At 37.2% G+C, this 27,009-nt stretch overlaps 1 protein-coding gene across 1 annotated transcript in view; it reads left to right on the top strand.

Moving 5' to 3' along the window:
- Nucleotides 1-27,009, top strand: part of MYO3A (myosin IIIA) — a 203,556-nt gene that overhangs the window by 77,172 nt on the left and 99,375 nt on the right. Inside the window, exons 10-15 of the mRNA XM_045858071.1 lie at nt 939-1,055; nt 2,263-2,367; nt 2,472-2,555; nt 7,499-7,701; nt 14,224-14,322; nt 14,412-14,526. Coding sequence (XP_045714027.1) covers nt 939-1,055; nt 2,263-2,367; nt 2,472-2,555; nt 7,499-7,701; nt 14,224-14,322; nt 14,412-14,526 — 723 coding nt within the window. The remainder of the gene's footprint in view (nt 1-938; nt 1,056-2,262; nt 2,368-2,471; nt 2,556-7,498; nt 7,702-14,223; nt 14,323-14,411; nt 14,527-27,009) is intronic.

The following is a 27,009-nucleotide window of genomic DNA, read 5'->3' as shown; positions in this document are numbered from 1 at the left end:
TCCTGCCTGATCAACAGATTTTTATTTTTTAAATACTTCTGATACATGCCTGATCATTTTTGCTCAGAAATGCAACAAATCAGGAGACATTTTCTGAACAGAAGTAGTCATTTGGTAAATTTAGGGTTGCATAAACAACTCAAGGACTTCCTCAAAATAATCTGTCTAGTGAACATCAAACATCTTGTAATCAGACAGTTTGCAAGTCAGGTATTGCCAAAACCTTCATGAATCCTTATGTATCAAATTTTTCAATGACGTGGATTCCTAGGTTTGTGGATCACAAAGAAGGCCTTGATATCCCTATTGCTGACCTATATGTTAAACACTGGGTTTGTTTGTTGCTATTGTCTGGGCTTTCTTCTTGTCTCTTTTTTGACCTAAGAACTTTTGGTCCTCTCTTCTGTCGTATACTATTAAAGTACATGGTGCTATTAAAATTGATTTCATGTACTCATGATTTATCCACTATGAAAGTTACTTTGCTGAACTTTACATTCCTGCCTCATACAGCCAAATGTCTAAACAAAGAGCTAGAATATAACACAAAGCCACTAACCAACCTCGATTCGGAATGATAATGTGTTCACTACCTTCCCTTGCCTTTTCTAGTATTGTTTCTCTTTATTTTACCTTCTGCATTTATTTATTTCCTCGAAGCATTATATATATAATCTCCTATAATATCAAATTTGTCCTTTGGGAAACACAGGTAACAATGACATCCCTCTACGGCTCTCACAACCAGAAAAAATGCCTGTCAAGTAAAAGAGCAGCTGTTAACCAAATGTTACACGTCCTATTATCAGTACTTCTTTTCTTTCTAGAGCCTTGGTCCGGACTCCAGATGTTTTATTTATTACTGGTTCCTTCCTTTTTAAATTGTAATTAATCATAAATTATTTTTAATGAAAAAATTTATGTTTATTTTCTTATAGAATACAGTCTCTGAGCAGCTTGAGAAGTGTTATTCCAGAGGTCAGATTTATATCTATGTGGGAGACATACTCATTGCTCTGAACCCTTTCCAGAGTCTGGGTCTTTATTCCACAGAGGTATGTGGTGTGCTTTGCATTCTCTTCCTTTATACTGATAAGTACACTATTCAGGTATGTAAACTAATTTAAATTATGCCAAAGAAAGTTTTATTTAGTACCTTGAATAAACAGTTAAATAATTATTGTTAAAACATAGATACAAGAAAAAATAAAAGATGGATTAATCTGAATGCCATATGTGGTCTTCCTTTTCCTGAAAGTATATGGCAGAATGTTACTTCCAGTTATTGATAACTAGTCTATGCTGAATGTCAGATCAATACACAGTTGCCTAAAAAATTGTCTACTCAGTGTCTACCTCTAAACCAAGTGTTGGAGAATTAAAAATATAGTTACATTGTTTATATAGGTACTATATATTTAACTGCCATAAAACCTGTCTTAGGAGTTTAAAAATCCTTTAGACATGTTAATTCATTTTTAATATCAGGCCATGTGTGTGTTATCTGAATATAAATATATAATTATCCATTATTCAACCCCTAGTGGTTTAAATATAGAATAGTATTCTGGAATTAAACTAAGCTCTTTTTAATTGGACCCATTCTCTTTTATTTGTGTACTCCAGAAAATTATTTAAGACAGGGCCTGAGTTATTTTTTATATGTAAAAAATACATAATACTTTCTTCCTCTACCAACTTAAAATTTACACAGTGAATTTAGGAACCTTGATTTAAGTTTCAGATGATTTTGCACTTTAGTGCAAATTCTGCCATCAATCAACTATATGATCTTAGACAAATCAAGTAAGAGAATGTGTGTAAAAGGTTTGAAAGGAAAAAGTGGTGACCATATGTCAGATATTATCATGCCCAAGGAGTAGTCAACAAAATGATACTTGATTGACTTATTTTTAAAGGTTCTTTTACTTAAAGAACTAATAGTATTTTCAAACCATAAGTTCTATTTTGGAAGTGGTATGGACTCCCAAAAGAGTCTTTTTTTAAATACTGCTTTGAGGGTGATACTATATCATATAATCATATCATATTTCATTTTGTATCAGGCTTTTTTATTTTACATAATTTTACATGAATTGTGCATATGTGTAAGTGTGTGGTGTGTGTAACATGTATGTAATGTTCGGTGATATAAAACTTTCTTTATGTTGTGCTTTAAAAAATTGGAGCTCTACCTGTAAATAATCTAGGGTTTAAACAAAAACAAAACCCTACAAAATGTGATATTTTTTAAATCCTTAGCATTCCAAACTATATATTGGAGCAAAGAGAACTGCCAATCCTCCTCACATTTTTGCAGTGGCTGACTTTGGCTACCAGTCAATGGTAACATATAATTCAGATCAGGTAAGGAAGGAGTCACACATTCTTAGAAACTCCTCCTACTTTCTTTTGCTGGCTAAATTGCATGTAAGAAAGCCTTCTCAAAGTTTCCTTTTCTCGCTGTGCAGTGCATTGTTATCTCTGGAGAAAGCGGTGCTGGCAAAACTGAAAGTGCTCATCTTTTAGTTCAGCAGCTGACGGTGCTTGGAAAGGTACAGTTTATTTTTTCTCTGTCCTAATAGAAATATTTGTTACATATCAGAGCCTAATATAACTAATTATATTAATAGTCAGTAATTCACACATTTAATAATGCGCAGGAATTATAAAACACACTTGTTATTCTTTGTGAGTTTAAAATATAACAATGTTAAAAGCATACGTTCTCCTTTGAGGATATTTTAACTTCTTTCACTCAGGTGGCAAAGCTTCATGCACGTGATCTTCTGTTCTTTTAAGCCCAACACATTCACTGAATACTTGCTTTGTCTCTTTTTGTTACTAGCAGGTTAAAGAAGAGTCAATATTATAAAAATCAGTTGTATTTACATATTATACATATGTACCTGCAATGATCAATTAGAAATTGAAATTTGAGTATAATTTACAATAGCACCAAAAACATTAACTATTTAAATCTAACTCTTACAAAACATGTTCAAGAGTAGTATGCTTAAAAGTATAAAAAGTTGATAAAAGAAATCAAAAACACCTAAATAAATGGAGAGATATACTATATTCATGGATTAAAAGACTCGGTATTATTAACATGTCGGTTTTCCACAAACTGAGCTATAGATTCAATTCAATTACAATAAAAATCTCAGCAGTAATTTTTTTTAAGATTTTATTTATTTTTTTTAGAGAGGGAAGGGAGGGAGAAAGAGAGAGAGAGAGAGAGAGAGAGAGAGAAACATCAATGTGTGGTTGCTGGGGGTCATGGCCTGCAACCCAGGCATGTGCCCTGACTGGGAACCGAACCTGCGACACTTTGGTTCGCAGCCCATGCTCAATCCACTGAGCCACGCCAACCAGGGCAGCAGTAATTTTTGTAGAAAGAAATTGACAAGCTGAATCAAAATTTATATGGAAATGCAAAAGATCTATAATAACCAAATAATTTTGAAAAAGAACAAAATTGGAAAATTAATACTACTTGTTTTTAAGGCTTACTATGAAATGCAGTGGTTGTTAGATACAATATAAAATGTATAATGCATAAAGGGAAAATTATATTTTACCAAAATTAAGGATTTCTGTTCTCTGAATGACATTGTTATGAAAGTGATACCACAAGCTAGATACTCAAAGAAATTATTTCCATGTCTTATATCTAATAAAAGACTATATCCTTAATATATATGTATTTTAAAACTCTTAAAACTTAAGAAATCAAATAATTTTTAAATGAACAAAAGAACACTGATATAAGCAATGAATGAATCTCATTAGATGAGGTTTGGATATGTTTCAAGTGCATTATGCCAGGTCAAAGAAGCCAGGTTCAGAAGAGTGCATACTGTATGATTCAATTTATGTATCATTCTTGCATATTTAAAACTATAGGATTAACACATCAGTGGTTATCACGGGCAGAGGATGGAGCAAGATGTTGATTACAAAGATTAATGATACAATTTGTGGAGGGCAATGGAATTGTTTTATGTGTGGATTGTAGTTGGGGTTATATGATTGTATATGTAAAAACTTTCAGAACTTTACACTACAAAGGATGAATCTTACTTTATTAAATTATGTCTTAATTTTTGAAAAAAGGGACATTGATAATGGACACTTGGCTTGATTTTCTAGATAGAGCCCTTGAAGTGAGATAAGTCAAAAATTATGTGTTCATATTAAGCTAATACCTTTTAAAAATCACTGTGCACAACTTATCTGTCTGAAATTTTTCATTATGATCTACATAGTTACAATTAGTCATAATTACATTTTTTCCTATCACTGTGATTGTAGGAATCTTGTGTTACAAAATAGTGTGGATGAAAGGACAACCCTGTCTGTTAAAGGGTGAGGCTTAATATCAAAGCCTCTGCTTATCAAAACAACTGCTTAATTTAGTCTAATTCATTTTCAACATGATGAGTTAAAAAAATTCCATGTTCCTATTAAAAATTGATTAGCTTGTTTTAATGTTTTCAATCATATGTATTGGTATAGAATAGAAATATACTTTGCTCAATGGATTTTTTATGAACTCTACTAACTAGACTTGTGACCCTGAAGGACTGGAAGAGCCAGAAGAGAGTGGGCAGGTGGTGCTACCTCAGGGCTGTCATCTCAGTTCCCTCCCTATCCCCTTGCCCATCGCTTCCCCTCTCTTTACAACTAGGATAAGTGTCATTCTAAAGGCTTTGAGCATAATAAAATAAGATGTAATTTTGGAGGGAGAAAGATGGTGATACACAGCATACTATCCTGATATAGAAGAGTTGAACATCTGAATTAATTTAGTCGAGTCTTTGTAATAAAATGGCCTTTACTATTCATTCTTGATTTGTGGACCAATAGAGGTTTTTATCAGTAAAGGAATGTTGTTTTGTAGATTCCACCAAATTTGTTTATCTAATCTCTTTATCTTGTTCTATATCTAAAAATATGCTTTAATACTGATTAGGGATGGCCATCCATGCACACACACATACACACCTCAGAATCCTACCTTACAAGATCATATCATGTCTTTTACTTATCTCCTCAGTAAAGATATACCAGATACAAATATGGGATGCTAGGCAGATTAAATTTACAAATGTAAAATGCAGTTCTCAAAACCTTAGGGGCAGAAGCATAAAATGGAGTAAAAATATTCTCTTCAACAAATGATGCTCGGAAATTCAGAAAAGTATATGCAAAAAAATGAAATTAGACCACCAACTTACACCTTACACCAGAATAAACTCAAAGTGGATAAAAGACTTAAACATAAGCCTTGACACCATAAAAGTCCTAGAGGAAAACATAGGCAGTAAAATTTTGGATATACAACACAGCAATATTTTCACTGATACATCCTCTAGGGTAAGGGAAATTAAGGAAAGAATAAACAAATGGGACCACATCAAATCAAAAAGCTTCTGAATGGCTAAAGAAAACATCATCAAAATGAGAAGGGAACCAACCATATGGGAAAACATATTTGCCAATGATACATCAGACAAGGATGTGATTTCCAAAATATGTAAAGAACTCATATGACTCAATGCAAGAAAGACAAACAATCTAATTTAAAAATGGGCAAAGGATGTAAGCAGACACTTCTCCAAGGACATACAGAGGGCCCATAAGCATATGAAATAAAGGAAGCTCAACATCATTAACCATCAGAGAGATGCAAATTAAAACTACAATGAGATAATACCTCACACCTGTCAGAATGGCCATCATAAACAAATCAACAAACAACAAGTGCTGGCAAGGATGTGGAGAAAGGGGAACCCTAGTGTACTGTTGGTGGGAATGCAGCCATTGTGGAAAACAGTGTGGAATTTCCTCAAAAAACTAAAAATGGAACTGCCTTTTGACCTAGCAATTCCACTTCTGGGATTATACCCTAGGAATCTGAAAACACCAATTCAAAAGAACCTATACACTCCAGTGTTCATAGCAGCACAATTTATAAGAGCCAAGTGCTGACAACAGCCTAAATGCCCATCAGTAAATGAGTGGATCAAAACACTGTGGTACGTTTACACAATGGAATACTACATGGCAGAAAGAAAGAAGAAGCTCCTACTCTTCAGGACAGCATTGGTGGAACAGAGAGTATTATGCTAAGTGAAATAAGCCAGGTGGTGAAAGACAAATACCATACAATCTCACCTATGGTGGAACCTAATAAACAAAAAAAACAAACAAGCAAAACAGAACCAGAGGCATGGAAACAAGGAACAGACTGTGAGGGACTAGAGGAGAGGGGAGGGCATAAGGGAAGAAAGAAGGGGAAGGGCCTAGATAAGGAACAAGTGTAAATGACCCATGAGCATGGACAGCAGGATGGGCATTGACTGTGGGAGTATCGGGCAGAGGGGTGGTGGAGCAGGGGAGAGTAAAGGGGGAAAATTGAGACAACTGCAATAAAACAATAATAAAAAATATCCCACAGAAGCCTCAACTCAAAAAAAAACAAAACTTTACTTAGCAGGGAACTAATGTACATGGATGAAGATGTTTTCTCATCTTTTTCATGGGTGCAAGTACAGCCCAACATTTTAAAAGACCCAAGTTTGTTTCAATTCATGTTACTCTCTTCTTTCAACCCTTATTACCTCTTTTAGAAATACCTGAAGTCCTATACACCCTTAAACCTCACTGTGAATGCCCCCTTCAGCCCATTCACATTCTGCTGTAGCCTGTGTTCCAAAACATTGCTCTAGGCCCTGACTTAACAAAATTCCCAACTTTAACATAGCTAAATTCAGCAAGATATTACACTGCACATAATCTACCCGATCCAAAATTTCTACCAAGATGTGAATGACTGATACCTCCTTAAACTTCTCAGGGTAGAGGATGCTTTTCTAAAAGAGGTTGCTTTGTAATACAAATGAATTTCCACTTGGTAGAATTTCAAAGTGATAAAGACAAAAACGTTACACTTGTTTGAGGAGAGGAGAATATGAAGTGGGGTAGGAAAAAAACACAGGGACAGGCAAGTAGGCCTTGACTGGGCTTCCAGTCCCCCATCTACACTTCTAAGCTGTCCTCAGGTTTCACAATTACTCCCTTTCCTCTGCTTTTGAATTTACAAATTATCTAAACTCCCTTAGTTGCAGGTTTAACAGCTTCCATGAAAGCAGGGAAAATGGTTCTGGCTTTGGGGAACATTTGGATGGGGGCCAAGACTGGAAGATGAGGAATAAAAAATAAGTGTACCTCAGTATGTATAAATTGTGTTGGCAAATTAGGGACTGAATGGAACTGTATCTGAATAGAAACAGCACAGAATGTCCCTTAGCCCCTCTAAGGGATCAAGGGGGTGAATGCACATACAGGAGGGGAGAAATAGGCTTGGTTGTCCCATCTGGCAACACACCAAGTATATGCTCATATATGTTTATATATACATAAGGTGCTTGTCAAAGAAGAAACATTATATACAAATTAATTTTTAAATATATCTTAACATTTTCTCTAGGCTAATAATATAACCCTTCAAGAGAAGATTTTACAAGTGAACAATTTGGTGGAAGCCTTTGGCAATGCCTGCACTATTATAAATGACAATTCCAGCCGATTTGGAAAATATTTAGAAATGAAATTCACCCCTTCTGGAGCCGTGGTGGGAGCACAGATTTATGAATATCTTCTGGAAAAATCCCGAGTTATCCACCAAGCTCTGTAAGTTCACATACAATCTCTCCTATTTTAGGGAAACAAGCAAAGATATGTGTCATAAGCAGCATATTTATCACAAGTGACATGTGTGCCCCAAGCACCATGTGTGTTGTAGGTGACAAGTTTCATAAGCAACATATGCATCACTAGTGACATTTGTACCATCTGTGATGTGCATGTCATTGGTGACCTGTGTGTCCTGAAACTGTGTGCCCTAAACAGCATATGTGTCACGAGTGGCATGTGTGTTCCTTTTAACAGTTTGTAGATAAATGACAAAGCTTCTTCTCTGGCCTAATAATTCCAAGATATCTTTGTTATTTTTATGAGGAAACTATAGTCACAACATCAGAGTTCTATCCTAGTGGTTATATATTATTTTTAAGTGAGCAAGTTAAAGTCTTCCATTTTTTATGTTGGTTTTATGCTAGATATACCTACATTATTGTAGTAATACGTCGGTTAATCCATGGGAACCCAAGCTCTTGTTACATAGTAGCACATTATTATTTAATATGCATGCCTTCAAATTTGCTGTCATTCAACTATGAGTAAATTGTGAATATAAATTGCCTGGAATCCAGCTCCTGAGCTCAGTTCTCAGTGTGGAAAATTATTCATTAGTCCTCAATTCAAGATATATAAGGAAAGACTATTAGGTAAATATGGTTTTTTAATTATGGCTCTGAGACACATAGGTCTCCTTTGAATAAGATATTTAAATTTTAAAGGCCCTTCTTGGATCTTGGTTCTGAAAGTTACTATGTGTATGATTTGAAATATTTAATCTCTCCATACCTCAGTTTTTTGTCTTTGAAATAGAAATAGCAATAGTCCTACCTATCGATTAAGATAATGCCTGTCAAGTATTTGCACAATGAATAGCACACAGTAAGAACCCATCATTTTAAGCTATTATTATCAGTAATAGTGTTGATAATTTCATGAAGATTCAAATAACATCTAGCACAGACACAGAAGTTTGATGTTCTGTAAACAGCAGCTATCATTATTAATGTGCACCCTGTGCCCAGAACTTAGTGGACATGCATAGGTGGCCATTGCCACCCATACTTAGAGGGACCTTGGGGTCTTATGCAGATGTGGAGCCTTAACTTATTCTCAGAAGAACATGTCCTGCTCTCGTAACTGTGTAAGACTCTCCTTCGGGCATTTGGGAAGATCTACCTAAGAGGCTAAATTATTGAGATTTAAATGGTGCCACCCTGTTGCATAATGTCAGAGGGCACCACTCACATTGGGTTCTGCGGAGCATCATTCACATGGAATAAACTGGACAGTGATGCCCTAGGTTAAACACAGAAATAATTTCATGAATGCTTATTGAAATATCATAGGATGCATTCTAGATAATTGCTCAATTAGGATTATATTTTAGGCATGCTATAAACTAAGTAAACTTTTTTTCCAGCTCTCCTAAAGAACTAGTCTAGTTTACTACATTGTTTATTGAGGAAAAGCACTCCAAGTCCCAAATTTACATTCAGGTTGAAATACAACTCAGTTATAATTTGAGCACAACTGCCTTACCATTTTTCCATTTTTCTGTTTTTTACATCTTTTTTATTTAACTTCAGTTGTATTTTTAAATCCCAGAGAAGTTTTTAAAAATGAAATATAATGGAAGAAATCTTAGTAGGTCCATTTTTAAATTATAACTATAAATGTACTCTATCAGTCAGGGCACTGAAAGCAAAGGTCTAGTTCAAAGAGTTTAACTGAGATGATTATCAGCCGAAGTAAAGAGGGCATCAAAGAACCAAGAATAAATGTGAGACACCCACAGAAAAACAGCAGCAAGAAACTAGTACTACCCTTGGTCTAACGGGCACAAGGAGAGAACAGCATTGCACCATCTGGTGAGAGCCATAGCTCTGGGGGACTGGCTGTCGAACAGGACCTGTTAATTTAAGGAGTACAGCCTCTGTGAGGGGCCAAGGGGGCATATTGGACTTCTGTCTTTTCCCTCCTTGCCATCTCCTGCCTGTGCTTCCTAGTGCACAAGCCCCACTGGAAAGCAGAGAAGGCTGGAGCCTGGGTGGGTACCGCAGTCTGGCAAAGAACAGAAAATGGGTCTCAGGTGGCAGAGGAGAATCAGAGCAGTTATTTTTTTGTTGAATTTAGCATTTCTTTGTAGGGAACAAGTTCTTTTCTTCACTTTTCACCTCAAGTCATCCCACCCCAATCTCTGACCATATTTATTTTTATTTTTTTAATAATGGCACTATCATATAAGTTGTGGCTTACTTAAGTCCTTTATTCTAAAGAAGTTTTTAAAAGAGGTTGCTTTAATTTCACTTGTAAGTATAAATTATAGCTGTTTCACTGCACTTTTCTCCCATGCTACAGTTCACTTCAGCAAGCCTCAATTGAATTTCTCTTGCACTCACAGCACCTTACCAGACCCCACAGGAGATATGAACAGAGTGCACATGCAGTGCTCTCTACGGTACAGGAAGCAACCGTGTTCCTCATGGAGCAATCACTGTGTCACGCATTGTGATAAGCACTTTATAACCATTATTCCTTTAATTCTCCAAGTGATGTGACAGGATATTATTGTCTCCTTTATACATGAGGAAATGAAGACTAAGAGAATTGTAAAAAGTTACATAATATCAAGAAGCTAATAAATGACTGAGTTGGGATTTGAACCCATGTCTGTTTGGCTACAAAGTTCATCATTCATTCATCCATCCATCCATATGGCAAATGTTTATTTAGTGCCTACTAGCTTCCAGGAACTGTTCTAGGCAGAGAAGATACAGAGCTAAGGATTCCTGCAGTAAAGCAGTTCACCGTCTTTTGGAAATCCGTGTATACTTGGACACAAAGCATGCTGATCACCTGTTGGTTTCTAATCTCTCACAAAAGTAGGCAATGGGTCCATCTGCTATGTGTGAGCAGGGTGATGGCAGATTGAGGGATTGAGGAGACTGCACATCTTAGAGGAGCAACTCTTAGTGGAGGGAGCTGTAATTAAAAGTGAAAAATCAAAAGCCCTGTTTCATGAATATTCTATAGCGCTTATGAATATAAAGTTGTACTGTTGGCTTTCTAAGACTTATTGCTGACCACTTTGTCAAAGATTCAACCATTTTACAGTTGGAGTAAGCCACACCCTTATGAGGACCTTGCCACCGTTTTGAGGGTGTTTGAGGCCTTGGCTACATAATGATTCCTGGGATCTAGGGCAGATGAACACACATGAGACAGCCCGGAGGACCTTCCTGAAAATGGCTCAGTGGGACTCTGAAGAAGTATTGTAAGACACACAAGGCTGTGGCCAGAGACAGAAAAATACTCTGGTAACTTGCTGCGACCCTGTTTGTCCCCAGCCATTGTGACCTGGGAAGCACTGATCATAGGAGCACGTATGGGATGGGATGGTCCTCTGCCTACTTAGGCACACCTTTGACATGGTTAGGGCAAGTCATGAAATGGCTACATTTGGCAGTACCTCTCTCCTGCTTCTTTAACTCTCTGAATGTTTGTCTACTGACGGTCAGTATATTTCCTATAGTATCTCCAGGTCCTGTCAAATTACAGTTCTTTAAACACAAACTGATAATTAAAGAGAAAACTACCAATTCTGAGTGTCTCCATTTATGACTCACTTCTCTGATTGTACACTGTGTCATGTAAGCATTAAAGGTGTGACACACAGAGCAGTCACATGATTTCATTAGAACAAAGCAAACTGATTGCATGCTGTGCCAGCCTTAGAGAAGTTTCGTTACTTTGTGCTGAGAAAAGACAAGAACTAAAATTTTCATTTTGTTCTAACCCCACATTGCTAATCTTCATTGAAGTGTTACTGGTGACTCTGGGTGTGTGGAGAGTGTGAACACAGCCATTCTCAACCCTTTCCAGTCCTCACTGCAGCCTCTGAGCCAGTGGACCACCCCTTTTCTTGAAAGTTCCCCTGCCATTGCTTCTATGATGGGATTCCCTGATTCTTCTCACACCTCTCTGAATTTTGCTCCCCTGACTTAGCTTCATCCATTCATTTCTAAAATGTCTGTTGCCCTTGATGTTTCTTTTCTCCTTCGTTGATCAATTCATATTGCACAGACTATCTCTCCCCTGACACACAGGCACATCCTGTTAGTTCTGTTTCTCTGGAGATTCCTGACTAATACAGCCACAGAGAAGAGTGCTTGTGTAGCAACAATTTAGCATCTCCTGACCAAGTCCCTCTTGTAACATTCAAAGTTTTATGATGGGGTGGGAGCCTGGTAGTAACTGAAAGAGGAGTCATATGAAAAGAAATAAAGACAGCAAGTCATTAGGGTTTAAGGCTTATACTTAATTTAGCCCCTGTAGGGGGAACCCTTCTCTTCCCCAGGCCCAGACTCAGCGTGATAATGGAGTGAATAGTCAAGTGAAGATTTAGAACCATCCCAAACTAGAGGAAGGTGCAGTGAGAAAATGAAAACAGCAATGCAACAAGACAGAGGTGGACCCAGAGTCTCCAAATGGATGATCGTGGCCTTCAGAATCGAAGTACAGCAGGGCCAAAGAAGGACAATGCAGACAATGAACCTGGGAAGCAGGAAGATCAGCCTTCTCTGTTTCTGAAGAGAACTTGCCTGACCTTGGAGAGAAAGCGTGATCCATTTCAGGAACTCTCCCGAGCCACAGAGAAGACAAGAAAAGTAGGAAAAGGGGGACCCTGAGGTCTCAGCAGTTATGCTGTGGACCATCCTGAGCCAAAGACTCACCATGTGACCCACATTCCTTCCCTGAATTATATTATTGCAGAGTCTGGGAATGTTGTTTATGTGTAGAACCACATAGTCACACACCCCGGAAATGGGGGAGGGATCTGAGCTGCGCATGTGTGACTGCAGACTTTGCCCCCTTGCTAACCATGGCAGAAGAGGGGCAAAGAAGAACATGGCTGACCCTGGCCTTCACTGGTTGGAAGGCTGGATGCTCCCATTGGCTTTTGACATTCATGGGATTCTGGGAGAGGACTTTTGAAATGAAGCATACCGAGCAGCAAAAAGTCAGCTGGTTCTTCTCCCTCCCCTGGGTGGGGAGCATGTCAATAGTCTCCAGTGGGCCTGTGAGCAGATGTCTGGGGCACAGACTCCAAAAGATGCCTGAAGCTGGATGGCAACTAGAGACCAACTAAGCTACCTACATTTATGATACTGTTTGGGTGAGAAAAGAGGTTCCTGGTGCAACCTTGAACTGAGCTGGCAGAGGAAGAGGGAGTGATTTTTCTTTGGGTGTCTTAGAGGAAACAGCCCTTGAGGCAGAAACTTGCCATTACTTCCAGAAACATTGGTGGTAGTAGTCAGCGCTGTGAACAGATTTTTGTTCTTGTGTTATTTTCAGTTCTTCAACCTATGTAGAAGTTGTAATGATAAATATTTAAATATGTTATACTCTGACTTTTCCTTTCCCCTTACTTTTGTTACCCAGGTATTTTAGGCCAAAATTTGCCATTAAACAAAAGATTCCTTTCTTTTCCACCAAACTCCATCTTTGGAGATTTGCCTGGCAGGCAGAGAGCAGTAGGACCCCCTCTACTGTTTGGGTTTGTAACAAAAGGAAGACAAGAAAAGGAAGAGAAGGTGGACCATCCAGAGCCAGAGGCTCACCATGTGACTCACAGTCCTTTAATTATATTATTCCAGAATCTGGAAATGCTGTTTATATATAGAACCACAGAATCACAGAACTTGAGACTCATAGCAGATTTCTCATACAGTGAGAAAACTGAGCCCCACAAAGTCAGTGTAACAATGTGGGCTTTGGATTCAAACAGCCCTGGTTTGAATCCAGTTTAGCCATTAGCTCTGACCTGAGAGGAGATCAGTAGCTGCTCTAAGCCTCAGTTTCCTTGTATGTAAAATGAGGGAAGTGTATTCACAATAACCAGGGGATTATGGCAGGTAAGTAAGATAATGTAGTGCTTATGATCATCTGGCACACTGTCTATATGTATTATTAATTTGTTTCTTTTTCTCTCTGCTCCACTGGCATGCAAACTCCAAGAAGTTAGGGATCTTTTATTATATTTTTTCCATTACCATATATCCCCCTTATACTTCCACTTCCCCCCACCTCCCACAATCATCACACCATTGTCCATGTCCATGAGTCCTTTTTCCTTTTTGCTCAACCCCTCCACCCTCTACCCTTCCTCCCCTTTAGCTGTCATCCTGCTCTCTTAGGAGTCTGTCGCTATTTTGCTTGTTAGGGATTTTTGACTGTTTGCTCCTACTGCATCCCAGTGCCTGCAACAGTGCCTGGACTCACTTGCAAACAGCCATTGAGTGATTCATATAAAATGCTTAGTAGTGTCTGGCATTCAATGACAATGATTGTTGAAAATAATACCAATGAGAACAACCACAAAGCCAAAATCCAGTATCCCAGGAAACTCATATTGGTACTCACAGTTGTTCTGATAATTATATTGCCAAGTAATTTTAATGATTAATAAATATTCCTACTAACCACCTTACTGAAAACATCTTACTTTCTTAGTGGAGAAAAAAATTTTCATGTTTTTTACTACATCTATGCTGGTTTAGCCGAAAAGAAGAAACTAGCCCATTACAAGCTGCCTGAAAACAAGCCTCCCAGGTAATTAAGCAGATTGTACTTTTCATAAATAATACTTTCACTTTCCACTTAATTTTAGATTTTTACTTATCCTTCCATATTTTTTTCAGATACCTACAGAACGATCTCCTCAGAACAATACAGGACATGACAAACAATAGTTTCTATAAATCTCAGTATGAATTAATTGAGCAATGTTTCAAAGTCATAGGTTTTACAATGGAGGTGAGTATGAAAGACATTTGAACTGCTTTGGGAAGTATCTTTTCATCATGGCTAATTGCAAGAGTTAGCAATTATCGAGTGATTAATGTATGCCAAGCATTATGCTAAGTGCTTTACATGGGTCATCCTTTTAATTACTCAGGTAACCTATGAGATAAGTAGAATTATAATGTTTATAGATATGGAAACAGTGTTCTTGAGGTGTAACTGAATTTGGTTTTGTTCTTAGTCTTTTATTTTACATATACTTGCATCTCCTGCATATGCAAAATTTTACATATGCGTAAATGCAATCATATTACATGTTATTTTCTAATGCAGTTTTTTATAACAACTTTATTAACATAATTCATGTACCATACAAGTGAGCCATTTAAAAGTACATTTTTAAAAATCCTCACCCAAAGATATGTTTATTGATTTTAGAGAGAGAGGAAGGGGGAGAGAGAGAGAGCATTCGAGAGAGCGAGAGAGAAAAATATTGATATGAGAGAAAAACATGGATCAGTTGCCTTCCATATGCTCCCTGACCAGGGATCGAACCTGCAACCTAGGTATGTGCCCTGACTGGGAATCCAACTTTTTTGGTGTATGAGAATGTCACTCCAACCAACTGAGTCACCCAGCCAGGGCAAAAGTACCTTTTTTTTTTTTTTTAAATATTTTATTTCTTTATTTTTAGGGAGGGAAGTGAGATAGAAAGAGAGAGAAACATCAATGTGCGGTTGCTGGGGGTTATGGCCTGCAACCCAGGAATGTACCCTGGCTGGGAATCGAACCTGGGACACTTTGGTTCCCAGCCCGCGCTCAATCCACTGAGCTACGCCAGCCAGGCCTGCAAAAGTACCTTTTAATGACTTTTAGCATATCCACATGTGTCTGTATCCATCACCATCATCATTTTTAGAATATTTTCATGTTCTAAAATTTTCACCCCAAAAAGAAACATGCTAGAAGCAGTTTCTCCTCATTCCTATTCCACCTCTGTCTTCTATCACTACAAATCTCTTTATTATGGACATTTTACATAAATAGAGTCATGCCACGTGTCATCCTTTGTGACTGGCTTCTCTCATTTAATACAACATTTTCAAACTTCATCCATGTTGTAGCATGTATCATTACTTTATTTCTTATTATTATTGAATAATATTCCATTTTATGGATATACCTCATGTTATTTGTCCATTCTTCAGTTTGTTGCCATTTAGGCTGTTTCCATTTTTTGGCCATTATGAATAATACTGCTGTGAACATTTGTGTACAATTTTTATGTAGATGTAAGTTTTCATTTCTCCTTGGTATATAACTAGGCATGAAACTACTGGATCATAGAGTAACTCTATGTTTAACCTTTTGAGAAACTGCTAGACTTTTCCAAAGTGGGTATACAATTTTACATTCCAACCAGCAGTATAGGAAGTTTCCAATTTCTTCTCTTCTCCCCAATACTTAGTTTTTATGTCTTCTTGATCATAGCCATTCTAGTGGGTGTGAAGTGGTATCTCATTGAGGTTTTGATTTGCATTTCCCTAACTGACTTATGATGCTGAACTTCTTCTCATGTACTTATTGGTCATTTTTATATCTTCTTTGAAGAAAAGATCTATTCAGACCTTTTGCCTAATCATCCGCCTTTTTATTATTGAGTTGTAACTATTCTTTAAATTTTAAATACAAGTTTCTCATCAGATATATAATTTGCAAAATTTTTCTTTTTTTTAAGATTTTATTTATTTTTTTATTTTTTTGACAGAGGGGAAGGGAGGAAGAAAGAGAGGGAGAGAAACATCAATGTGTGATTGCCTTGCATGCACCACCCACTGGGGACCTGGCCCAGAACCCAGGCATGTGCCCTGACTGGGAATTGAACTGGCAAGCCTTTGGTTCACAGGCCAGCGCTCAATCCATCGAGCCACACCAGCCAGGGTGCAAACTTTTTCTTCCATTTATTGTCTTTTCACACTCCTGATGGTGTCCTTTGAAGCATACAAGCTTTTTCTGATGTCCAGTTTATCTATTTTTTTCTCTTACTGCTTTTGATTTCAGTGTCATACATAGAAATGACTGCTAAACCAAAGTCATGAAGAATTTTGGCTAGGCTTTCTTATATGAGCTATATAATTTTAGCTCTTACATTCAAGTCTTGGTTCCACTTTAAGTTGATTTTTGTGTCTGACTTGAGATAGGGACCCAGCTTCTTCTGTATGTGATATTAGGTTGTATCAACCATTTGTTGAAAAGACTGTTCTTTTGCATTGATTGGTCCTAGCACCCTTGTTGAAAATCAATTGACCACAAATGTATAGAATTACTCATGAGCTCTCAATTCTATTATTTGGATCTCTGTGTCTGTCTTTATGCCAGTACCATACTGTCTTAATTACCACAGCTTTGTAATAAGCTTTGAAATTGGGATGTGTGACTCCTCCAACTTTATTCTTCTTCAAGATTGTTTTCGGTTTATTGAACTTCTATATGAGGATCAGCTTGTCAATTTCTAGTGCAGTATTTTTTAAAAACTTCCCTTTTTATTAGTTCTGCCTTCTCTATCCTACCCCCTTTCATCCATATCTGCTCTCTCTCTTCCACCAGCTAATGGATAGTAACAATCCAGCATACGTAGTCTAGTGTTCCATATTTATCTCCCTGCTCATAAAATCTTACTTGTAGATACTCCACACATATACACACTCTACACCACACACATAAACACAAATGTGTACATGCACCTTTATCTGGAGGGTTAGCTATTGTTTTATTAATATGGGATTATATTATACACACTCTTCTATATCCAGTTTTTCTCACTCATCAGTACTTTGTGAAATCCCTTCAAGTCACCTAGTATAGCATTAAATCAGTTCTCTTAAAGGCATCATAGTGTCCTGTGGTGTATACTACTTTTTATTTAGCCATTCAGCTATGACTAGGCATACAACTATTAATGTTTCCAGATCTTTATCACAATAAGCAAAGCCAAAATATGTCTTTATTTACTAGTGCTTTTATTTCTATGGAATAAGTCTCTAGTAATGGTATTGTTTGGTTAAATGGTATATGTATTTTAAATTTGAATATGAATTGCAAAAGTGCCTTCCAAGAATTCTGAAATACTTAATATTTCCACCAGCAATGTATAAAAGTGCCCTCTTCGTCTCCACCCCTGCCTACCATGCACTGTAGCTTTTTCAATATTTGCTTATCTGATGGGTGAAAGTAACATCTCATTTCGTTTGCATATCTTTAACTAATAGTGAATTTGAACATATTTCCATTTGTTTTCTGGCTGCCTGGGTTTGTGTTTTTATGAATTGTATATTTATGTATGTTGCCCTTTTAATATAGTTTTAGTTAAATTTATTGGGGTTACTTTGGTCAGTAAGGTCACATAGGTTTCAAGTGTACAGTTCTATGATACATAATCTGTATATTGCATTATGTACTCACCACCCAAAGTGGTGATCATCTTCTGTCACCATATAATGGCCCTCTTTACTCTTTACTATCTTCCCCACCCTCTTCCCTCTGATAATCACCATAGTTTCCTGCATTGGTTACAGTTTTACATCCCATACATGTGTAAAATCATATGGTTCTTAGATTTTTCTGACTTATTTTACTTAGCATAACATTCTCAAGGTCCATCCATATTGTCACAAATGGCAGTATTTAATCTTTTCTTATGGCTGAGTAGTAGTCCACTGTATGTGTGTACTACATTTTCCCTGTCCAGTCATCTGTTGAAAGACACTTTGGTTGCCTCCACGTCTTGGCCACCATGAATAATGCTTTAGTGAACCTAGAGATACATAAATCTTTGTAGTCTGTACCAATATTCTGTTGACTTGATTAGAGTGGTTTGATGCTATGTTTTTCTGCTAAGGCATCATACCTAGTAAGGCAAGTCCTGTCCTCACTTTCCATGCTTTTCTCAGCTATTGTCTGACATTTAATTTTCCATATAAATTTTAAAATCAACTTATTCAATTCTCAGACCCTCAGTTGAAATCCTAATTAGAATTGTATTAAATTTATATGTTAATTTGGGGGCATTGCCATTTTTATGATATTATGTCTTCTCATCCCAAGTCATGGTATGCCTTTCCATTTGTTTAGATGTTGTCTGTTTTATAATTTATAGTTTATTCATCTAGAACTTGTTTGATTTTTACATCTCTTTCTAACTCTTTATACTTTCTAACTATGTAATGGTGGTTTTGGGTGTTATTCTAAATGAAATGTTTTTTCCATTGGTAACTTTCTCTAAGTATGTAATCATGTCACCTGCAAAAAGAATGGTTATTTTCCCTTTTTCTGCCAGTTATTTCTTTTTCTTTTGTGCACTTAGAGCATCTAAGACTTAGAGTCTAAGCCAGTATTAAGCAATAATGATTACAGCTTGCCTCCTTGTTTAGGTTCTAGTTTTAAGTAAATTGGTGTTAGTGTTTTGTTCTCATTTCTGATAAAAAATACATCATAAATAATATCCTTTTATTGATGCTTTGCTTAGAGTTTTTGTTATGAATCCTGCTAAATTTCATCAAATGTTTTTTCTTATCTAATGATATTATCATATTTTTCTGAAGCCATATGTTGATTTTTATTATCTTGAGAGACTTCTAAATATATAAGTATCCTTACATTTCTGGAATAATCACAATATACTCAAACTATATTTCTCTTCTGACACATTTTTTGACTCTATGTCCTAGTTTTATTTAGAATTTTTGCATCTCTTCATTAATGAGATTTATCTATTTTTTAATTTTCTTTTATGTCCTTATCAGATTTGAGAATTAAAATTATGACAGTGAGCATTTTTATCTTTCTTCTTTGGCCTGTAAGAGTTTAAATCAGAGTTCAAATCAGTTCCCAATATCTCTTAAGATATAAAGCACTTAGACACAAATAGCTAAGTTCTAACCAGACTATATAAAAATTTCCATGGAAGTGACCTAGTCACCCATGTCTTTTACAAGCATCCCTGGTGATCCTTACTAATTAGAGAAGATTGGAGAACATTAGTTTTTAAAACTTTGAACTAAGATGAGACAAAACTTAGCTGCATGTGCCTCTGGTCCTGGGGCCTTTTTTATACTGAGTCTTTAATCACTTTCTGATTCTTCTGTGGTAATTACCTGCTCAAATTTTTCTTTTCTTTCTTTTTTTTTTTGGTTGTCTGTATTTTGTTAAGGCTACAATCAAATCTGAGGCCATAGATTGATTGATAAATTTTATTATAATACTTTTAATTTATTTTATATCTCTGGTTGCATTTCCTTTCACATTCTAGTGTTATATATTTATTGGTTTTGTTCTCTTTTTATCTTTAATTAAGCTTACAGGAAGTTTTCAATCCTAAGAATAAAAATGAAAACAAAACAACAGCTGTTAAATATATTTACCCATCCTATAACTTTTTTCATTATCTGTATTATGGATTTTAATTTTACTTTTATATATGTTTATTAATTTAGTCATTTAGTTTGTTTCATTGTTCTTTTTTAAAAAAGCAAATACTTGGTATCTCTTTTCTTCACTTATCTTTTTTAATAATGAAGGCATTTAAGGATATAAATTTACTCCTGAGTAATAAAGATTTCTTTCTGTGCCATTGGTTGTAGTTTTTAATTTTTACAACAAAATATGTTGTTTAATAGGCTTTTAAAGACACTTTCAGACTCTGTTCTTAGCAGTTTACTGTTTGTGGTATTGATTTGATCCAGTGATAAAGAATAGTTCATGGAACTTCTGGTAAAATAGAAGCATAAATATGGTACTTGGAACCTCCCACAACCACATCAAAATTGCAACTAAACTACAGAACAACCATCACTCAGAAGCACCTGAATTCTAGCTGAATGTAAGTCCTACAACTAAGGATATATAGAAGAAGCCACTTCAAGACTGTTAGGAGGGGTGTAGACTTGGAAGGGGCTGGTCCTACACCCAGGTGTGATGGATAAAAATCAGGAGGGACATCTCAGCTGCAGAGGTCTCTCTTGAGGAGTGAGGGGGCCCAGGTCCAGCCTAAGTACAAGTGCCAGAAAGAGAAGTTCCCATTACTTCTGGCTATAAAAACCAGTGGGAATTGTGTCTGAGTGAGGCAAAGTCTTCTGAAATCACAGGCAGTTCCTTTTAAAGGGCCTACCCATATGGGACTCATTTGCTCCAAGCTCCAGTCTTGGAACAACAGCTCATAAGGCACCAGGGACATATCGGGAGGAACTGAAGTGGCTGGCATCAGGGCAAGAGCTGGAAGGGCAGCTTTCTTTCAGCCAGAAGTACTGTCAGAGACCATTGATCCTTTTCTGAGCCCTTCCCCCACACAGCCTGTGCCATTTTTGAGTCTCCATCAACCATAGCCTCGCTCTGATAATTCCCTAAGACCCTGCCATACCCAGCTTGCAGGTCCATACAAACTGTTTCCAATGGCTTTTCAATAAAAATGGCTGGTCTTGGTTCATACTTCAGACATTCCTAAAATCTCTCAAACAAGCAGCATCTGGCCTCAGGAGGCTCCATACCTCTCATTAAGTGGTCCCAGGCCTATACCTAGTGGCAGTCAGTATTGCTTCACAGCTTAGCCTGTTCTAGACACCTCTAAGCCCAGCACAAGTAGCAGCCATATGCAGATGGCTTTGTAGCCCATGGTGGGCAGCCCCAGCTAGAATTCAGGTGGTGACTGACCTTGACCACCACCTGCTGAGAGGCCCCAGAGCCGGCACACCCTTTAGACAGCTTCAGACCACATCGCAATACCACCCAACCACCTCCACAGTGATATGCTCAAGAGGTAGGCTCAGAGGGCACCAGAGCCCTGCTTAAGTATACCCTGTTCCGTAGGGTGGTACCCTGCTTCACAAATGATCCTCCACAGTGCTCATAGCCAGTTTTTTCAGCCAATCAGCTTGGGGGTAAATCCCTCCCATTGACATGCCAATAGCTATCAAGACTCAATTAAAACAGGAGGATGTACATGGCCCACATGGGGTATGAGTGTGCCCTGCTTGAGTGAATAGGAAAGCTGTGCCACTGGACCCTACAGAACACCTACTACATAAGGCCACTTTACTAAGCCAGGAAGATGTAACAGCTCTACCTAATATATAGAAACAGAAACATGGGGAGCTGCCAAACTGAGGAGACAAAAGAAACAAGGCTCAAATGGAAGAACAGAACAAAACTCCAGAAAAAGAGCTAAATAAAATGGAGACAAGCAATGTACTAGATACAGAGTTTGAAACCCTAGTTATAAGGATGCTAAATGAACTTAGGGGAAGAGTAGATGAATATAGTACAAACTTCAATAGCATAAAAAAGACATGAAAACTATAAAAAGAGCAAGTCAGAAATGAAGGAAACAGTAACTAAAATGAAAAAAAAAACATTATAGGGAGTCAAAACTGGAGTAGATGAAGCAGAGGATCAAAGCAGATATTTGGAAAATAAGAAAGCAGAAAACACCCAATCAGAACAGCAAAAAAAAAAAAAAAAAAAAAGAATCCAGAAACATGAGGATAGTATAATGAGCCCCTGGGACAACTCCAAGCATACCAACATTCATACCATAGGGGTGCCAAAAGGAGAAGAGAGAGGAAGGAATTGAAAACCTATGTGAAAAAAGTAATGATGGAAAGCTTCCCTGACCTGGTGAAGAAAATAGACACACAAGTCCAGGAAGTGCAAAAAATCCCGAATAAGAGGAATCCAAAGAGGCCCACACCAAGACACATCATAATTAAAATGCCAAAGGTTAAAGACAAAGAGAGAATCTTAAAAGCAGCAATAAAAAAACAGTTATCTACAAGGGAACTCCCATAATACTGTCAGCTGATTTCTCAAAAGAAACTTTTCAGGCTAGAAAGGATGGGCAAGAAACATTCAAAGTGATGAAAAGCAAGGACCTACAACTCAGAAAAACTATCATTTAGTATCAAAGGACAGATAAAGGGCTTCCCAGACAAGAAAAAGGTAAAGGGGCTTATCACAACCAAACCAGTATTACATAAAATGTTAAAGGGTTTTCTTCAAGAAGAAGAAGGAAAAGATAAAAAATATGAATAAGTAAATGGCAGTAAGTACATATCTGTCAACAATTTAGTCTAAAAAACAAAATAAACAACAAACATAACAGAAACAGACTCAGATACAGAAACCATTTTGACAGTTGACCAGATGGGAGAGAGTTTGGGGAATGGATGAAAAAGGTGACTGTAATTGAAAAATAAAAAATTATTTTTAAGAAATAAATACTTCACTCAGAATATGAATCAGGATTTTAGATAAACTCTGTTAGGAAAGTAATATTCAGTTTGTTGAATTTTCATTTTATTTTCATAAATAACACTCCTGCAACTTTAAGCAGTTGATGTGTCTGTTTAAAAAGTTTACTGAGATTCCTTGGGTTATCAGATCTAAGAGCTTGTGCTAAAAAAAAGTATGAAATTATTCTCTTGGAAAATTTTATCAAAAATAAAATATAAAATATAAAGATGCTGATACAATTGAAACTTTACAAAAATCATTTAAATTACATGCACTGAAGTTAGGGAGTCTAATCATTTTATAGTATTTTTAAGGCAAAGTTGACTCTCTTCTAAAATGGAAAACTGTCAACAATAGTCTTTAGTTCATTGGTCCATTTGCTTGCCAGAAAGTAATATTTCTACAGATACATATGTTCTTGACATTGAGAAAAGTTTGTAGCTAAGTGCATTTTCTCCAAATATGGAACTATAAGACCTTACTATTAATTCTACACTCTTGCCTTCTCTTTGAAAACTTTTGGCTCCAACATGAGTGTTCTTGCTGTAGGCTTGTGGTGAGGATATTCTGCAGACCTTGATGCTAGGGAATGGGGCATGATCTCTGCCAACTGGGTGAGGTTGGAGAAGAAAGCTTTTCTCTTGATTTGAATTTAGGGACCTGTCTGCATGGGGATGTTTACAGAAGTTAGGGTAATCTTTGCCCATCAGAAAACATTTCACCTCTTAGAGTTGATTTTTGTAATGTGGCCTTTATCCATAGCCAAGAAGAATTCATATTTTATGGGGAAACTCTGTGCCTAGCTATTTACAACCTGAGAGTTTAGAGCCCCTCCTTGAGTTATGAATAAATAATTGCTACTTTGTTTCTAGATTAATTAATTGGTTGTATAGAGAAGGGAGGAAGAGGTTGAGGGGACCTTACAGACTGCTTCCAGGACCCACTGAGGAGAAATAATTCTCCTGAGACCAGAGAGGAATTATTGCCATGACTTCCCCAGAGAGTTCTCAGTTTTTGCCAGAACACTAAATTATATGAATGAAGGAATATTGTGGACTCAATGGAAAGCCAAGTTTGAACGCATTTTTAGTCAAATACTCTACTCACGGGAAGTCTTGAGCTGAAAAGTTGAGTAACTCTTTTGGTTTAGAAGTAGAGACTCCAACTTGACCATCCTCATTTCAGAACTATGCGTTCTCTCTATAGAGAGAGAACTACCTTGGGCTCTACCTTGAACTTTGGGCTTATGACTCAGGCTGTCACTCTATAACTACATAGTTAACTGCTGCTCAAATCAGGAAACTCAGTGGTTCTGTGGTCTCTAGACAGAAAGGAGAAGATCCAGCCCTTTTCTCTGTTGATGCATTAAATAGCTTTTAGGCTGTCAAGTGGTATAAAGAATCTGTTGTTTGATAAGATTTCTGAAGGTTTGTGGAAAAACTTGCAGATTCTGCTCAAAGCTGTAATATGTTACTGTGAAGAATTTTTTCCTGGCAAGAGAGATGCCTGGTTCTTAAAGTGGCCAGTATGTGAATCACATTCCCCCACTCCATTTTTATAACAGAAAAAAAAGAGGAGGAAGAAGAAGCAAAGGTTGGCAGGGTGACTGGGTTGATGTATGAAGACAGGAGAATTCGCTTGACCAGTAGCAGCCTTTGCTGGACAGCTGGGAGAGAAATGGTGGGGATTGAACAGGAGTTGGACAATTAAGAGATTACTAAGCTTGTAGAATTCATTGTGCCTATCTCATTTAAAGAGTAGAGTGGTGCACACCCTTTTATAGGGCATGAGGTGGTAGACATCATGTCAAGATGAGAATTGTGGTGTTAAGCTTATCTAACTGCCTTTTGGGAAGGAGGTCTGAACTGTAACATCTGGAATCAGATATGACCCTAATACCTTCCCTAATAAAAATAGATATTTTTATTACTAGTGAAATAAACATGTTTGTAATTGGTTCAGCTCTGAGAGAGGAAGTCACTGACTCAAAAGGCATGCGTTTCAGCCATATTCCAGGTGACATGATTACCACCCAGTGATTGCAGACAAGCTATGGGAGATGCTTCAGATGTCACATGCCACCCTGTCTCAGACATAGTCCTATTCTCATATTCTATTCCAATGTCCCAAGAATCATCAGTGACTACTTGGGTCTTTCTCTCTCATCCTGGTTCAGAGGACCAAGACCTTATCCTCCCTTGAGTGTTTCAACACAACATTAATCCTAGGTTAGATGTACCATGAGGAAAAGCAGGGTATTTTTCTGTCCCAGCTGTCTGGTATGATACACTAATTAGTTTAATACTAACTCTGTCTGGACACCAATCTTTTGTGGGTGTGGGCACTTTCAGGTTCATCCTCCTCACTTACCCCTGCCAAATTCTAATTTAAATCTGGCTCCTCCCCTTTGCCTGCATCCTTTTCCCTCCCAAGGCTCTCCATAGCTCTGTCCTCACCCACAGCTTTCACCTGTGGAAGCACATTAACATAAGTACTAGGAGGTATCCTATTTATTTAGGGGTAATGTGAATAAAGGGAAAAGCAGCATCCACCTTTTCTCCAACCTTTGATCTTAAGATGAATGTTGCTAGTGGCAAATGCTCCTTTAGACTGTGATCTGGCTCTGTAGTTTGCCTGCTGAGCAGAAAACAGGAGAGTGTAATTAGAAATCTGCATCCTCTAAACTAAAGTATCTTGTATAGAAGCAAGCAGCTCCTGTTCTGACCAGGAGCCGGGCCTCTCTGTACTTCTCTGCTTTCTGTCATCAGGACAGCCAACCTTACCAATTCCCTCCCCCAGAGGTTCCGATCTTAGAAGCAAAGAATCATTTTTAATTGGTTTGTTTACTTCTAAGCCCCACTCATTAGAGGCAATCTTTCCCTTATATTTGGTTCAACTCCTCTCTTTCTTGCTTAGTAGAGCAATGTTCAGTAGCATTAAATGAAACCAGTTTTGCAGTTAGCATCCACAGACAAACAGAATTCACTTATTTAAAACTGTATATTCCAAATGTAAACACACTCTTTATTGAACGTCTGAACATACAGCTTATGATAAGGGAAACTATAACAGCTGTTTCTGAAGCTGAGGCACAATCACTGCTAAATATTTTGTGAAGACGTAGTCTGGTTCCAGATGACTTTCCTGGGATGTGGCGGTCTCCCATCTAAAACTGGGGATTCAGACTTCCCAGGGCAGACTGACCCAGTTCAGAGGCCATAGAATGAAACCAAGTGTGTACTTCCTCTTCATACTACCCCTAGTTTTTGTTTGTTTTTTCTTTCCCACTGACTTTCTTGAATATGTCCTTTGTCAGTAGCTGCTTCAACTCCATTTTAGAAAGAGGAAACTCAAAGTCAAGTGCAGTAGCATAATTCTCATATTCCTTGAGCACAGCTTGCTGCCATCACAGTTGACGGTAGCACAGTTTGATGACTGTCCAATATAAAGAGTGTCTCCTCTCTTTTTAAATCCTGATGTTTCTCTGATTGGTGTTGACAGCATCCACCATTTGTGTCCTTCTAAATAGTCAAAGGGCTTCAAGTTCACTTGTATGCTTGTCATTCGGCACAGTTCAGGCAAAACAAAACTGAATTGTCTCAAAACACACACACACACACACACACACACTGTCAAACTCTAAAACTTTTCTAATCATATGATTTTTATGCCATTTTCCTGCCATAGTTGAAAATAATTGATTAGTAGTTTTGTGAGTCAGCTTATTTCACGGCAATTTTTGCCACATCATGACAGGAATTTTTATTAGTTTCTCTGCACAAAGTCATATGTCTTATGTCCAAAATGAGGTTGTTGTTTTTCCTGCTCTAATTTTGCTTACTATTTTTTATGTAGTCTAAAATCACAATCTGGTACATTTTCTTTGAATTACAGTTATGATTTTAGTTATAGTCAAATAATATTTTTGAAAGAAATTTTTAAGTATTTTAAAGCATCACACAAAGTGTTGAATTTCTGTAAAATACATTTATAAACATTGTTTTGGTCAGCGTGGGAGTTGCATATATCTTTTTTAGTCATTTGGTAATTTAAAAATAGTAATTCAGCCCTGGCTGGCATAGCTCAGTGGATTAAGTGCGGGCTGCAAACCAAAGCATCACAGGTTCAATTCCTAGTAAGGGCACATGCCTGGGTTGCAGGCCACGACCCCCAGCAACCACACACTGATGTTTCTCTCTCTCTCTCTCTCTC

This window comes from Phyllostomus hastatus, unplaced genomic scaffold, assembly GCF_019186645.2.
Source record: "Phyllostomus hastatus isolate PE091 unplaced genomic scaffold, TTU_PhHast_1.1 phas_scaffold_1674, whole genome shotgun sequence".
NCBI lineage: Eukaryota > Metazoa > Chordata > Mammalia > Chiroptera > Phyllostomidae > Phyllostomus > Phyllostomus hastatus.
The sequence above is the reverse complement of the archived record's forward strand: the minus strand, read 5'-3'. Positions and strand labels throughout refer to the sequence as shown.